This window comes from Telopea speciosissima, chromosome 7 (genome assembly GCF_018873765.1).
Source record: "Telopea speciosissima isolate NSW1024214 ecotype Mountain lineage chromosome 7, Tspe_v1, whole genome shotgun sequence".
NCBI classification, from domain to species: domain Eukaryota; kingdom Viridiplantae; phylum Streptophyta; class Magnoliopsida; order Proteales; family Proteaceae; genus Telopea; species Telopea speciosissima.
In genome coordinates, this window is record NC_057922.1 from 32,709,999 (window position 1) to 32,726,742 (window position 16,744).

The window sequence follows — 16,744 nt, forward strand, 5'->3', positions numbered from 1 at the left end:
ACTACCTTCTCTTAAATTTTCTGGAGGCCAACCTAGTCCATCCTTCAACCAAACAAAAAAACCTAGTCCATCCTTCTTGAGGGGGGGCAGTCAGCTGGAGGAGCAAAAAGTATTTACAATGGAAAACCTCCCATCATCTGGTATACCGAAGACGATGCATTTGCAAGATGGCTCATAGGCAGACGAGTTTCATAAACAGCATCATCTTTCTGCTCCTCTTTAGGCCTGAGAAATCTTGTGTCAGTCTGCTTAGGCTGCTGCATCCCAAGGTAAGACTGAACTGAACCAATTGGCCTTCCATGGCTACTAAAATCAAAGCTGGTCAATGCCAGGTTTCCCGGTCGAGGCATATTCATTGGCATTGTAATTGGGAATTCTGGGACAATCTGAGCAATAGAAGCCACTTGATTTGCTTCATTCTGGCTTGCATTCAGTCCAAATGATCCATAAGACATAGCCTGCAAGGGAGGCAGCTTCATTTCATAACAAGTAGAAGGCCCCAGCTTTATGCCACCATGGAAACCCCCCAGGTAACCAGGTCTCAAGAATTCATTAGTGAATTCAGGTTTTCTCTCAAAACGAGGTGCAAGATCTTGATCTTGTGGTTCAGTCTTAGAAAAATTGGTGCTTACTGGTAATGTCAGGGTAGTTTGAGCATTAGGACCACCTTGTGATGCATTTCCACTACTTGAGCTAGCATGACTACTGTTTCTGGCGGTAGGTACTTCATGGTTGTGTTTTCCCTCATATGTTGTAATCACAGATTTGAGATCATGTGAGGCTCTTTCGACATGCTTCCTCACAGGACATCCCGCACTAGTGCATTTGTAGTAGCTCCTGAAACAGGCAGAGTTTTGAATAAACAAGAATATCTACAAGAAGGGGGAGAAAAAGACATGGGCTCTGAGTTACCAAGCATGGGAGGAGCTGAATAAATGTCGAGAGCACAACTGGAAACAAAAATATAATAATACACCAACAACTCAGACTTATCCCAATTAAATGGGGTCGGACACATGGATCATTTCCCTCCAATCAGCTCTATTCGAGGTCATACTTGATACAAGACCTAAGCTATGCATGTCTTTCCTCACCACTTCTCCTAAGGTCATTTTAGGTCTGCCCATGGCTCTTTAAGTCCCTTCAATCTGAATCAAATCACTTGGCCAAGCCACCTCAAACGACTTTCTCATAGCTTATCATGTATCAGAGCTACTCCCTGACCAACTCTAATATGATCATTACTTGATTTATCCTTACTAGTTTTGCCACTCATCCATCTCAACATCCTCATCTCCGCTATGCTGAGTTTATCTATATGATGCTTCTTAACTGCACAACAGTCCACATCATACATCATAGCCTTTCGTATGACTGTCCTATAAAGGCCGATCACACAACACTCCGGATACATTTCTCCACTTCATTCATCCTATTTTAATTCTCTGTACCAACTTCTTTATTTATGATTGAGCCAAGATACATAAATAATCATTTTGTGGAATCTCCCTCTCACCAATTTTCACCTCATTATCTGTCCTAGTGTAACCAAAGTTACACACCATATACCCCGTCTTCGTTCCACTTATCTTAAAACCTTTTGATTCTAGGGTTGTTCTCCATATCTCTAACTTGGAGTTAATCCCTACTTTTGTCTCATCCACCTAAACAATATCATCAGCAAAAAGCATACACCAAGGAACCTCATCTTGAATGTCTCTGGTTAAATCTTCAATGATAAGCGCAAACAAATAACGGCTTAAAGTTGATCCTTGATGTAACCCAATTGAAATTGGAAATTCACTATCTTGGCCCCCCACAGTCTTACACTTGTATGCACCATCATTCATATTTTAATTATGTCCGCATATTTACTTGAAACACTTCTCTTCTCTAGTACTTGCCAGATTAACCCTCCAGGGACTCCGTTATAAGCTTTTTCTAAGTAAGTAAAAAAAACATATGGAGATCCTTCTTGCAATCTCTAAATCTCCATAAATCTCTTAATTAGGTAAAAATCTTCTGTCGTGGATATTCCTAGCATAAAACCAAATTGGTTCTCCGTAATAGTAGTTTCTTGCCTTAGGTGGGTTATTAATTTTCCGTAATAGTAGTTTCTTGTCTCAAGTGGGTTTTAATAACCCTCTTCCATAATTTCATAGTATGACTCATTAGTTTTATGCCTCTATAGTTATTGCATCTCTAAATATCACATTTATTTTTGTAAATCAAAACACCACGATTCTTCTCCTCCATTCATCTGGCATTTTCCTTGTGTTCATAATCTTCTTAAACAATTTGGTTATCCAAGCTAAACCATGGATTCCTAAGCTCTTCCACACTTCTATTGAGATCTCATCTAGAACCTTGTGTTTTGCCTACTTTCATCCTCCTTAAAGTTTCTTTTACTTCAGACACCCTAATTCTTCGCATATACTATAACATGTGGTGTCTTGATGGATAATGCAGTCTTCTAGAATATTATTACTTGAAGTGTCTTCATTTAGTAGACTGTGGGCTGCAAAAATAACCTTGCCATCTCTTCTTAATGTCCCCATCCCTTATTAGTACTTTACCATCTTCACTTATAATACATCTAACATGGTCGAGATCTCTACTCTTCCTTTTCCTCACTTAGTCACTTTAGCTATCTTATAAATAGCTTTTTTCCCTTTTGTTGTGCTCAAATTGTTATAAAGATCTTCATATTTCCTCGCCCTTGCTTTTCCCACAATCTTCTTAGCTTTCTGGCAAATTTATACCTTTGTAGATCCTCTATATCCTTTGTCCTTTGCCATGTCTTAAAACTAACTTTCTTAGTCTTAATGGTTGTTTGAACCTTACATCCCACCGCCAAGTCTCTCCAAAGGAATGATGGTTTCCTTTCGATTCACCTAGGACATCTTTAACAACTTTCTTAATACAAATAGCCATCTCATTCTACATCGTATTAGTGTCTCCCTCAAAGTCACACTTTCCTTGTTTGACCACTTCATCAATAAAAGATTTCGAAGTATCTCCTTTTAAACTCTACCATCTTATCCTAGGGTAACTAAACTCACCTTTCTTATGACTTTGTGTAGTGAGGCACATATCCATGACCACTAATCTATGTTGTGTGGTTAGGATCTTCCCTGGTATAACCTTACAGTTCTTACATATCAATCTATCGTACCTTCTAGTTAAAAAGAAATCTATTTGGCTACTATGATGTCCACTTTTGAAGGTAACTAAATGCTCCTCTCTCTTTTCAAAGTGTTTACAATGGATAAATCATAAGCCACAATAAAATCTAAAATTGAGATCCCCTCTTCATTCCTCTCTCCAAAACCATATCCTCCATGTATCCCTTCATAGCCTCTACAATCTTTCCCAACATGTCCATTTAGATCACCCCCCTTATAATAAACTTTTCTCCTTAACTAAAACCTTGCACAAATCCATCCAAGTATTCCCAAAAGTGTAACTTACTACTTCAATCCAATCCTACATGAAGTGTGTAAGCGCTAATTATATTGACAACCTTTGTCTCCAACACAAGCTTGATGGATATAATCACTTACTACTTCCACCCAATCCTACATGAGGTGTGTACATGCTAATTATATTGACAACCTCTGTCTCCAACACAAGCTTGATGGATATAATCCTATCTCCGAATCTTTTAACATCCACCACATCATTCTTTAAATTACTAGCTTAAAGTCGTCCAACTCCTCAGCTTTTTTACCCTTCCATCTAGACTCTTGAATATAGGCTATGTTAAACCTTCTTCTCCTCATAACATCTATCAATTCTAAACTCTTACCTATTAAAGGTCTAATGTTCCAAGATGCTAATCTAATCCTACACTTTTGGACTAGCTTCATTACCCGTACTCATCCACAGTGCGAGAACCCTTGCTTACTTGTTACTGCATCTGGGCACCAACGCGGCGCATCACTTAGAGGGGACGCCCTAGCTAACCCTTGGTCACTTTTCACAACACCCGGGTCATAGTGTAGCACGTCGCTTATTCCCAAAAAAAAATATAATAATAATAATAATATTGTTTAACTTGTGGGAAGACAATTACCTAGGGTTTGGATTCCCCTTAACTACTTTTTGCCCATACTTGCGCCAGCGGTATCCATCGTCAAGTATGTCCACTTCACTGTCTGTTTGGACAACAACTCTAGGTTCCCGAACAGCTCGAGAAGCCAAATTTGTTTCAATCAAACAGCTCTCTTTCTTCCTGCAATGATGAGTCAACAAATAAGATGAGCCAAGTCTAGTGTGAACATCATAGCCAACAACAAAGCACTAAAAAAATAAACAGAGGACATATAACTATAAACACAAACTGGAACTCCAATGGGAGGAAAAAACCTTCTCTTTGACTCAGGCTCCTCATCATCAGCATCATCGCCAACTGATATACTACCTTGAGTGGCTATATCATCTTCTTCTTCATGACTAGCAAGTGTGGATGAAAGCTCTGGAGTATCTGCTGATTCAATCATACCTAGCTGTTTCCCTTGCACAGTTGAAAGTGGATCGGAAAGTTCAGTTAAAACAGATGTCGATGATGTTCTCTCTAAACCATCAGCCCTCCATTCTGAACCAACTTTATTATCCTTCGATCCCTGAGAAATACTTTTCCAAATTGAACCTCCTTCTACTTTGACACAAGGCCCAGGACCCTCACCTGTCTCTGACATTTCGTTGAGTGAAAATGCCGATCCAACTGCTGATCGACGACTAGGCTGTGGTCTTGGGTGACTATGAGCACCCTTATAAATAATTTCCGTTATTTGACCATCAAGAGAACGCTCTACCTTCTTCTTCACCTGGCAATTTGGATGTGTGCATTTGTAGTAGCTCCGAGGGTACTCGCTACCTTTCACCTGTTTCTGCCCATATTTTCTCCAATTATACCCATCTTCAGATGGCTTTCCCATTCCCATGGGAGGATATGCCCCTTTCTGTTCCCCTTCCAGAATTTGTTGTGACCCAATATCATCTCCATGCAGAGGTTGCTCCTGTAGAGGAGCTTGATCACTAGCAACATCAGAATTGCCAGTTTGTATGGCAACACACTTACTATTCACAGTCATGCTATTAGAAACTTCAATATCTGAAGGAGAATCGGTAGTGTATCTCTTTGTCATCGCTGGTTTCAAAAAACCATTTTGGCATTCAAAGTCCATGTTTGGTTGCAAAAGAGCAGGAGTTTGGTGGTTCACACCAGTCATTTTCAAATTCAGAGATTGATTGGAGGAGGAAGCCACCTGATCAAATAAAATACACCAAGCACATGAACTCTTATTTGATTCATTGATATGTTTCTTGCCGCAGAAATTTGATATTATGTGACTAAATGAGTGAATACTGACAGAAAAGATTGAGCAACAGGAAAAAGATTGATCTAAATTCCGAAGTTATCACAAGCACATCTGTATTACCTGATTTTCTGAGCCAAGAAGACATGACAAACCACCAGGATTTGGATCAGACATGAACTTGAACGAGGAATCAACCTCATCACCCTTTTCCTTATCTATACCGGAACTCAATGGAACAGACATGGGATTTTCATTACTCAGAGGCAATGAAAAAGTTCCAGTAGTTGGAGATGGCTGTGCCTACAACCCCAAGAAATATAAATAAATAAAAAGAGATACATCAAATGGCTACAAAACAGAGTTTACAGATCCAGTTATAAAAGCAAGGTTTGTAGGAATATAATGATTATAATAGTTCAAAATGCACTCCTCAGGTCAGAAAATATCCCAAGTTTGTTGAAGTAAAACTAAAGCAATAAAATCACAAGAAGTCAAATTACCAGTGGCGGAAAAAGAAAACTTAATCACAATATGGAGCTTAAGTTTTATGTCTCATTCGCTCCCTCTAACCATTAGTAATTTATCAACTCTTTTGAGATATTTTCAGTTGCCACTTTGTATGAATGTTTATTGTTACAATCTATATGGGTAGGTACCAGAGATTTTTTTTTTTAAATATAAAAGGGGCCTTCATGCTTATCGCTTACACAAAATTCATTTACAGAATTATACAACATTTTCTGGCACCTCAATAAAGCTGAAGCATATTGGGCATACCAATATCATGCTGCACCAAGCAATAAGTATGTAGTATGTAACAATAGGTGCAAAGAATGCCTCTCTTCCATGAGGAGCACGATAAACAGTTGATTAGAAACATGGGGAGAGCTAGAAGATTCAATCTAGCATTGAATTCTCCCAGCTTTCAATTTGATATGGGGGCAAGGACAATACATTTCACTACATGCAACCATATAGAAAATTGGGGGGAAAGAAAGAAAAAGGAAACCTACATCATAGGGCATAAGATCAGGGAACTTTCTCATTCTAGTGACCAAAACGCATGGTTCTAGCCTGCAGTTCTTCACTGACAACAAATATCCCCTGGAAGGACACCGCAATAAGAGAGACGAAAATAATTTATCTAGCCCAACAGCAGTACCAAATTTTCTCTGCAATCTTCATAATCCAAATGCCATAAAAATTTCACAAATGAAAAAAATAAGTCTTAACTGTATTTCTCACGGATAGACTGGGGACAATACATCATTACAACCGCATATTCAAAGATTCACAACAATGTGGAAAAAGAGTAGATACAATTCATCTTCAAAATAATGTGATTTCTACAGAAAACACCGAAACCATCAAACCCATTTCCAATTCAAAGAAATTCAGAGAAAGAAAATAACTTCTTTGACAAAAGCACGGTCAATGACAATACCTGAGAATTAGGAAGCATGACGGGAGAATCAAGCAACGTTGTCGGACTAAGACCAGCTGGTATGGTAAGATAAGGCGAACGAGCCCCTGGTGAAGACAAGGGGCTGATGGATCTAAACCGAGCCGTACTAATCCTTGGCGCACTGAAGCCACAAGTCGCAGCCCTCCTCTCTGCAATACTTGCCCCATTTCTAACTGGGTTAGGCTTCCAATCACCAGAAACCTCAATCTGACCATCCAAACCAGTAGAAACTCTGCCTTCCTCAACTTTAATAACCGAACTCACCGGGCCATCTCCAACTTTCTCATCATCGCCGTGGGCCGTAACAGCAGCAGCATCAGACCCATTGAGAATCTGAGATAGAGACCTCGACGGGAACCCTTCAGATAAAAATGCCGAAAAGATACCTTTCGGGCTTGAAATAAGTCCTCTCCAATCACCACCACCAATTTCAATTTCTTCCGTTTCTGCCATTACAGAGTATCACCCATTCACCATAATAAATCTACATACTTAACAACCTTAAAATCTTCCATTTAAGCTAGAACCCAATATTCGTACCCAACTGGGCAACCTAGGGTTTTGAGTTAAAAGTTAATACAACCTTCCTTACCCAGTTCACAAATGGCAGAATAAGCCCAGATATCTCTCTCAGAGCGGAAAATTCAAGGACAGAAGATGGGTTGGTAGACACTACACAGATTTTGAAAAAAGAGAGAGAGAGAGAGAGAGAGAGAGAGAGAGAGAACAGAACAATCAGTCTACGTTCTTCGAGAATCCAAACCAGAAAACGACAAAGAGAACAAATAGAGGAGATTACGAAACGAGTCTCTTTGACGCGATTTGGGTTCCTTTGACCGACTTAATAATCTCTCTGTCTCTCTCTGTCTCTCTTCTCTCTCTCTCTACATCTCGACAATTTTCAAGTGATTCGAAATGTTAGAAAAAGGAGATCTTAAAATAGGCAATTTAAGTTACGGTGTGTGAGTTCTCTTCGTTGTGGTCTCACTGTAACCGTGGCTTTTGAAACTCCCCGCTTTTAGGCCGCCGGGAATTCTTGAGTGGAAGTTTAGATCTAATTTACCACGTGGCCACACATGATTGGTACACCTCAGACCAATTAGTATTAAACTAACCCTAACTATAACCTTAATCCCCACCTTAGTTAACCTTTTTAACTCTAATCCTAACTCCTCCTACCTTCTCCAAAGCCGTAAATTAGAACAGTTGGTTTAGCAGTCTTAATGGGCATGGTAATCCTGAGACTCACATTAGGAGATCCTTTTACTAGTACTATTTTTTAGTAGGACGGTTCGGTTTGGATAGATTTTGCTGTTCTTTCCTAACTAAAATAGATAGGGCTATATCAGCATATAGCCATTTCTATCTATCTAGCTATCTATCTGGATGTTGAGCTATATTCGGATCCATATCGTTATAATTGGTTAATCGAAGCACGGAACAGATGATCAAAGGCTTGTATCGCACGCTATATATTATATTTGTCAAATATATGCATTCATTGCGGGACTCGAAGCAATGGAACAAAGTAAAGAAGGTAAATTATCAAAGGGCAGAAGATCATTGGTTGGTCATGTAACATCTGCATCAATGTGGAAGCTAATGAGAGTATGTGCAAGGGTATCAATATAGATGGGCTTTTTGAATTCACATGGGGGGGCTTTAAATTCATGTGCTCCAATGTCTAGGCATAGGAACCCCGTGACCAAGCAACATTATTTTTTCTATTATCAAATTGGGAAAGAGAACGCTACCTGGTCACGTGCGACACACAGCTCTTGCGCCCGGACATAGGGTCATGCAAAATGACCGTCGCACCCTCAAGGATTTCTGCCTTTCGATAGGGGTGCGACCATCATTTTGCGCGGCCCTGTATCTTGGCATAAAAGTCGCACACGACCAGATAGCATTCTCTATCAAATTACACAAAATAGAGTATTATTGGAAAGTTATAATTTGAATGACACCTCTATAGGTGTATTTAGAACTTGACACCTTCATTTAATTGGCCTTTATTTCATTCCCAAAAGAACTTATTAAATGTTGCATTAAATGACTTTCAATTTTTTTGAAAATCTTTTGTAACTCTTACAATAATTAGGACATTAAATAAATTTTGGGAATAAATTTAGACCTTGATACCTTCATTTAATTAGCCTTTATAATATTCCCAAAAGAATTTAATTAAGTTTTCCAATGAGGGTAAATTTGTCATTTTAAGTCAAAACTGCATTAAATGTTTCATTAAATGACTTTTAAATTTTTGAAACTCTTTTGTAACTCCTACATTAAGTACGACGTAAAATAAATTTTGGGAATAAATTTAGAATTTGACATTTTCATTTAATTAGCTTTTATTTTATTCTCAAAAGAATTCAATTCAAATTTTCCAATGAGGGTAAATTTGTCCTTTTAAGTCAGAATTGCATTAAATGTTGCATTAAATGATTTTAAATTTTTTTGAAACTGCCTTTTAACTCCTACATTAAGTACAACATTAAATAGATTTTGGGAATAAAACAAGGGGCAAAAAACACTTAGGGGGTGTCAATAAGAAAATCTTTACTAAAAATGCCTTAAAGAGTGTTTGCTTTGCTCTTCAGTATCCCTCACTTGCATAATTTTTTTACATTTTTACCTTATATGAGCATGGATGTAACAACAACCATAACAAGTCTAAGGAAAGAGGGGAGAAGTGTGGTTTGGGTGTGATGCACACGATTTTACTGTAATGGTTGGGAAAGAAAACAATAAAAACTTACAAGGGTGATCGAGGGTCTACTATAGCGAAGGCATTGTATAGAGCATTTCAGTAGATATATCTTTATTTTGGATAATTTAGTCAAACGAAAGATTTGGTAGGCAATTTGATAAATTGAAATTCATTTTTGAGTGTGTTTGTAATCTTTTCCTATGTAAGTCTTGATGGGGTTTGTGTTGTTGGCATTAGGAACTCTGCTTGAATATGGATGAATTATTTGTCACTCCTATGTAAATCTAGTAAATGTAATTCAACTTTATATGAAGATATTTTGATCCCTATGTAAATCCATATACGGCTTTAAGATTGCATATATATTATGAATGACCATCATGTTGCTTCATGTATACGTCCATGCCCTTTTGGCATTAGGCCTCCTTCATATAAATCGGGCAAATATTTTGTTAGAGTCTATGTAAGACCATGTGCTATATGAATTACCTATGCTTAATTGGTATTATTTGATATTTGTGGTATTCACGTATGTTATTTGGTGTCAATGATCACCATCTTTTATAAGTCCATATTTCCGTGTTGGTTTTAGACATCTTATATTTGAACTGGAATTATTGTGATGTCTATGTAAGAGTAAGACCAATGTTTCAGCAACAGGTCATTGATATAAATTGGAAAAATTATTTGTTGTTGGAACCGATATAAGTCCAGTTTCAACATAGAGTAGAGTGTTGCCTCTCTATATAAGTCGACCATTGGCCTTAGTAATCCTTTGCTTAAGTTGTTATATTTTGATTATGTAAGATCAATTTTGTTTGGAACTCTTGTGTTGAGTTCTTGCTTGTGGCTTTAGACATCTTATTTTGGATTATTGGAATTTATGCGAAGTCTATATAAATCCATGTTCGACAATAAGAATATTTTCAAAGAGATATCATATGCATAATTGGTTTTCCTACATAAGACCAATTTTGGCCATAAAAGTAGGGATGTAAACGGATCGGATTTGACTTGTATAGTGCTATATCTGCATCCGCATCTGATCAGTTTTCGGACGGATTCAGATAATGCTACACGGATACGGATCGGATATTTTATTCGTTTACATGTAAATATAGCTTTTCAGATAGCTATAGTCTATCCGTTTCCGCATCCGTTTAGCTTTCGGATGGATTCGGATAGTGCTAAACGGATACAGACACGAATACGAAAATGGATTTTGACTATTCATTTACACCCCTACATAAAAGTCATAATCTTCATATGGAAATTATTGACTTGTTATGTAAGACCATGTTTATGAGCGTATTCTGTTCTTAATGATATATCCTTCATAGCTAGTTTTTTTCTTTTTTGTCGACTGACAGTAATACACATGTGAAATTCTCATATGATCCGGTTCAATATACACACCGTACATACACTCGCACTTGTGCCCTAGAGAATCTCTATTTCTTGGTACACACAATGCAACGACCATATACATGGGGTGTCAATCGGATCTTTATTTCCTCCAATTCCCTGCCCGACCCAGTTCCTCAGCTCCTCTAATAGGGGACTGGAATGACCACCCTACCCCTGCCCAAACATTCTACCTTGAGGATCCAGATCGTCTACGACGCTATAGGCAGAGCGGCTTGAGTGGCACACAAACAGGACGCCCTGTAATGACCGCCTTACCCCTGCCCGTAGATGATCTAAAGTGAGGTCCACCACCTCCTATTTGAGGAACTAGAAACTGAGCCGAGTAAGGAAATGGAAGAGATAATTCTCCGTGGAATCACTCAGAAATTAAAAAATAAAAACCACGTGTCATCTCTTCACAGCTGCTTGCAACACCTCTCACTTCCCTCTCTCCATTTTGCCGCCATGCAAGGCCCCATCGACAGAGCCAAACCCAATCGACTATTTACAGTCTTGCTCCTTCAGAGCACAACTGAAAGACCAAAAGGGAAAACAATGGAAACCTACCGGAGAAAGACACCATTCAGGCGCACATTAGCCACCACCATCCCTCCTCCCTCACCTCTTCCTCCTCCACCTCCACCTCCACCACCAGAAGAAGACATTTTCATACTAAAACCAGCTTCTTTGTTCATAAAATTCATGGCTTTCCAAGTAGATCTCATCTCCAATTGTCTTCTCTCACTTTCATCATCTTTCCTTAATTTCTTATCAATTACCTCATCAAAATCACTCCTCAGAGCAGAGGAGGCCAGAAACACAACCGAGGAAGCCGTCCTTGCAGCCACCCGTGTCCCTTCCCGTGTCGCCTGCGGCGGTGGCCTCGTACTGCGGAAACTCGGATTTGGGTTTCTGGGTGCTGCTTATGTGTGTCTTGTACTGGTTATTGTCATGGCTTTTGCCATTATTATCGGTGTTGGGTTGGTTCAATTGTGGGTTGAAGAGCCAGTGTTTGTAAAAGAGCCTCTGCATTTTGATTACACAGATGTTCATCCAAGTGCTGTGCACTCCTTAGGTGGAGGTTTACAGGGGAAGAAGAAGAGAGCCATTCCTTCAGGTCACACTTTCTATGTTTCTGTCGTGCTCCTGATGCCTGAATCCGATTATAACCGGAGAATTGGAGTCTTCCAGGTAAAGAACCGATAATAGGTCTTTTAGATTTCCTCAATTTCATTTGATTTGTTCTTAAATTTTATTGTTTTTCATGATTGGATACAAGTAGTGTTAATTGCAGGGTTTCTTACTATCTTGTTGGCTGATGTGGGCTAAATTATCACATCATGTGGGAATTAATGGCCAAGTATTGGGAGTTGTAAATTGTAACCCTATATTAAGTGTGAGTGGAAATAAGAGTGCAGAGAATGTACACATACGTGAGCGTACGTGAACGACTCACAGCCGTTCAGATGGAATATTCTTACGATTCCATCTGAATGGCTGCGAATCGTTCACGTACGCTCATGTACGTGAATATTAACCCCCCCCCCTTCTGGAAGTAACCCCCTTCTTTGATGGAAAGAAGGGAGTTACAGTGGTTTTAAAGCTATATATGGTAATAGTTTTGTAGGGAGTGTATGCAACAACCCATCCATGTTGCTAGCCTAAGATGACCTTGTAGAAACTAAAAACCATATAAAGAGTTGGCAGTATACGTTAGTAGAGAGGAAAGAAAGAGAAGATGTTGACAGACACGGGGTGCAGTCATGAAAGAGGGATCAATTCTCCTGGCTCTTCAAGAAGAAATGATGTATCCCTTTGTTGTGCTTGAGGACTTTGTTGGGGACGCATGCGCAACCACGAGTAAGAAACCAAGCAGACAATCACACACAACATGAAGAATTCATTCGTGGTTCAACATGAATGCTTACATCCGCCCAAGAGAACAAGAGATTTTTCACTAATCCAGAAAAAATTTATATCACTCTCCATCACACAAAGTGATCTCTCTTTACTTGTGTTTAGGTTTATCCTACAAAGACAATATATAGGGAAACTAAAAACCCTAATCCTCACACAATTACAAGTTTACCCCTAGACATGTAAGAGACCCAAAACCCGATCCCATTATAAATGCAGACCTAATAATTATGTAGACACAGAATATAAGACACACTCAACCCCAATAGTCTTCACCTTGGCTTGGATTTTGTAAACTACCCTGAAGAAGGCTAGTGATACTGTACAAACTCCGCTATTGTCTGTGCCTATCTAGCATACCCAACAGACATGGTCCACACCCCTGCTAGGGTGTCCTTTCCTTTCCACCTTACCTAAACAAACATGGCCCCCACCCCCACCTGGAGTGTCCCATACAACTCACCACCACCGCACAATGTGATGTGGCGGCTAACCAAATTCGAAGCAAAAGTTACCCACTTCTTTCCAAACTTGCACTTGTTCATCGCCTGAACCATTTGCAATCCACCTATTTCAACACTCCCTGCAAGTCTATATAGATTCTCAATCATCATCCGTCTTTGCATCACAACCATGGCTAGAAACCCTGAGAAGTCCACCTTTAGATGAGCATCTGAAACTGATCTAGTGCATGCCTTACCTTAGTCAAAGGTTGCACAATCCCATCAAACATGTGAATCTGTACGGTCCCAATCCCGACAACCCTGCTTTCAGCATTATTTATAATTTTGACAATACATTATCACATGCATAATTTGTAGCAAATTAATCCCTGACCGAGCACGTATGAAATGAGCAACCAGAATCTAAAATCCAAGATAGAGTTATAACATTCAGGGAGAGGAATTCTGATGTCCCACAGATACAAAGTTCTTTTTTTTTAATGTGACTCATTCTAGTCACATTGATTAAGATGCAAACCTTTGCAACTTGCAATTTTAGTCCACAGGCAAGTTATAGTGAGCATTGGTTTTTCGTTGTAAGATTAAAATGAGTTGATCCTAGTATAAGGTTTTCAGTTTGTCACATGCCCATTATTTAGGTTACAGATCTTTACAATTTAGGTTATAATTCTTTACGAATTGCAGATTTAGCCCACAGGTAGGTTGTAGTGAGCTTTAGTTTGTTGCTGAAAATCATCACTGGTTAATTTCAACATTAAGATTTCAGTACGTCACATTTGTGGAATCTGAGAATGTCAAACTTCTAGAGGATGGCAACAATAGTAGGAGTATAAAATTACAAAATATAAAAGTCCAATAAATTACCTGTTCCAATTAGTACTCCCACATTTCGGAAGTGAAGGGTTTATCCCTTTACATGTCTTTCATGAGAAGTCATCTTATGAATTGTTAACTGAAGGGGATGAAGTTGTTGTTGAACCTGTTGTTCATCATAACGATACTGGAATTGAACAAATAGGTTTAAGGAGATTCTTGAGAGTCAAAAAGTGTTTTGTGAAAATATTCTTTACGACTCATCATGACTCTAGTAATACATTTTTTATCTTAAACTACATCAGATGTGTGTCAAAACGGAAGGTCTAAATGGTGACCTTATTGAGAAATATCTCATATGCGTCTTTAGCATGGAAGAAAACTCGATCGAAACCACCGAGTTAACTCAGTTTCGTAGGTTTCTGAGACGAATTGAAGGGGGATTTTATAAAATCCCTAGATTCGACCGGGTTTCAATGGTTTCAATTGATTTCGATCATATTTCAGTGGTTTTGACACATATGCCCATCAAAACTAAGGGAAACTTGACTCGAAACTAGGACAAACAGGTACTTATGCCAAAAACTGCCAGAAACCAGGACAAACACTTAGTTATGTCTAATATCATTTAAGTAAATGTTTTTGTATTTCATTTACTTAAGATATTATTCATAAATAAGCAAATACCCCCCTACTTGAATCCAATAAAAATAGTTAAAAAGTCAAATTTCAAAAGAAAAAAAAAATCAACCCCCTAGTTCAAGAACAAAAACTGGATTTTCGACGATAGGTGTAATTTTCAACTTCTAATGTTGGGGTTTTTCTCAAATTTAAAAATTTCATAAATCTTAATATGATAAAACATTGCTAAAACCCAAAAGTGCGGTAAAATATTCATTTGTTTTGATGTCCAAAAAAATATTTTCATGCAAAGCGATTTTAACAGCATTTGCGCATACCAAATTAAGTTTGACCGGTACATAACTCCTTCAATATAAATCAAATTTAAGCAATCTTGGACTTGTTGGAAAGCTATCAAAACAAAGCTTTCTAACGAATCCAAGATTGCTTAAATCTCATTTATATTGAAGGAGTGATGTTCCGGTCAAACCTTATTCGATACCATGTCCAAGAACAATATACAGTATCAAACTTGGATAAAAACCATAAGTAATATTTTTATTGTTCTCTATGTGAAACTAATGCATGGATTGGGTTTAAAATGTTAAAAATAGGCGGCACAACAAGAATCAGGAAAGAAAAAAAAACAACTTCTGGACCTCGAAACCAAGGTTCGAGTTAGCCTGGAGAAAGTCCCAGATTTCGATTGAAATATGGTCGAAACCGAGATGAACTCGGTTTGTGACTGGTCGAAACCTAATTGAAACCCGAGTTTTAGAACCTTGATCTTTAGTGGGCAGTTTAATATATTCTCAGGTGAGCACGAGACTTGGTATTGCCTTCAAAGTGGGAGTATTGGAAAGATTTTAGTAAAACTCTTCCACTTTGGAATAGGAAGTTGTGGCATGCTTTTATGAGGCTATCTCTCGTGCATTATGGTTGAGGTATTTTGTCACAGATCTAAAGATTGTTCCATATATTGAGAAGCCAATATGAATCCTCAGTGATAAACTGCAACAATTATCTTCTCTAACACTATGTGCTCAGTGGTTGATACATTGATATAAAGTACTTTGTTGTTAAAGAATGTGTTCAGGATCATTGAGTAACAATAGAACATGTTGGCACTGAAGAAATGATTGTTGACCCTTTTTGAAAAGGGCTACTGCTTTGTGGATTAAGTGGGTCGTATGGATTACACAAATCATTAGGTGTCTGATGTTTATTTGGACATTACTATGTACAATTGATGATTCTAACATTAAATTATATTATCATTTATTTGGTTTGCGTAAATAAAGTTTGAAATGACAAACACCAATATAGGCAAAAAGGTGATGAAGTTTTGGACCATGAATTGACCATGGGATTGATTCCATAAGTTGAAGTTTACCACATCACGGTACATCTTGAATAGGATGGCTCCTTGTAATACATGGAAAAAAGTGTTTTGCATATTGGACGTGTACCGCCATGATTCGTGAATTTGAATTTTCATTTTGAATATATAGTAATCCATAAAGGTGAGCCTTGATGTTTCAATATGGTCATACAGCGAGCTGCGATTCAAGACACATTTTTTCATGCGGCAATATGGGCCAAGTGGGATATTGTTAGCTGAAGTGGTCCAAATTGCCATGTCAGCCTCCACCTTGGCATGTCGGAATTAATGGCTCGTGTAATGGACAGGTAGTGGGAGTTGTAACCTCCATAGTAAGTGTGAGTGGCAGTTGTAACCTCCATATTAAGTGTGAGTAACCCCCCATTTCCTTGATGGAAGTAATGGGGTTACAATAGTTTTAAAGCTATACATGATCCTGGTTTTGCAGGGAGTGTATGTAACACCCATCCATGTTGCTTGCTTGAGATGATACTCTGCAAAACCAGAAACCATTTAGAGAGTTGGCAGTATGTTGAAGCTTAAGTCTTAATGTACCAATATGATGAATGGTAAGGCAAGATGACCGATCCTATGAGGAGGTAAGTTCCAGGACCCTCCTTCAATTTCAATTTCTTTCAT

At 38.4% G+C, this 16,744-nt stretch overlaps 3 protein-coding genes across 3 annotated transcripts in view; 1 reads left to right on the plus strand and 2 right to left on the minus strand.

Moving 5' to 3' along the window:
* Nucleotides 1-79: 79 nt before the first annotated feature.
* On the minus strand, nucleotides 80-7,336 carry LOC122669962 (WRKY transcription factor SUSIBA2-like). Its single transcript, XM_043866885.1, has 5 exons — nucleotides 6,769-7,336; nucleotides 5,445-5,624; nucleotides 4,369-5,270; nucleotides 4,076-4,234; nucleotides 80-837 (listed from the first exon to the last, which is right to left on the minus strand). The coding sequence occupies exons 1-5, from the start codon at nucleotides 7,240-7,242 to the stop codon at nucleotides 114-116; spliced, it is 2,439 nt and encodes an 812-aa protein (XP_043722820.1). The 5' UTR covers nucleotides 7,243-7,336; the 3' UTR covers nucleotides 80-113.
* The window catches only part of LOC122669965 (isopentenyl-diphosphate Delta-isomerase I), a 21,239-nt gene continuing 8,557 nt past the window's right edge, over nucleotides 4,063-16,744 (minus strand). The window contains exon 7 of the mRNA XM_043866889.1: nucleotides 4,063-4,075. The gene's annotated coding sequence lies outside the window, so the exon portion shown is untranslated. The remainder of the gene's footprint in view (nucleotides 4,076-16,744) is intronic.
* LOC122668465 (seipin-1) overlaps nucleotides 11,465-16,744 on the plus strand; it is a 7,026-nt gene continuing 1,746 nt past the window's right edge. The window contains exon 1 of the mRNA XM_043865026.1: nucleotides 11,465-12,100. Within this exon, the coding sequence (XP_043720961.1) occupies nucleotides 11,465-12,100 (636 nt within the window). The remainder of the gene's footprint in view (nucleotides 12,101-16,744) is intronic.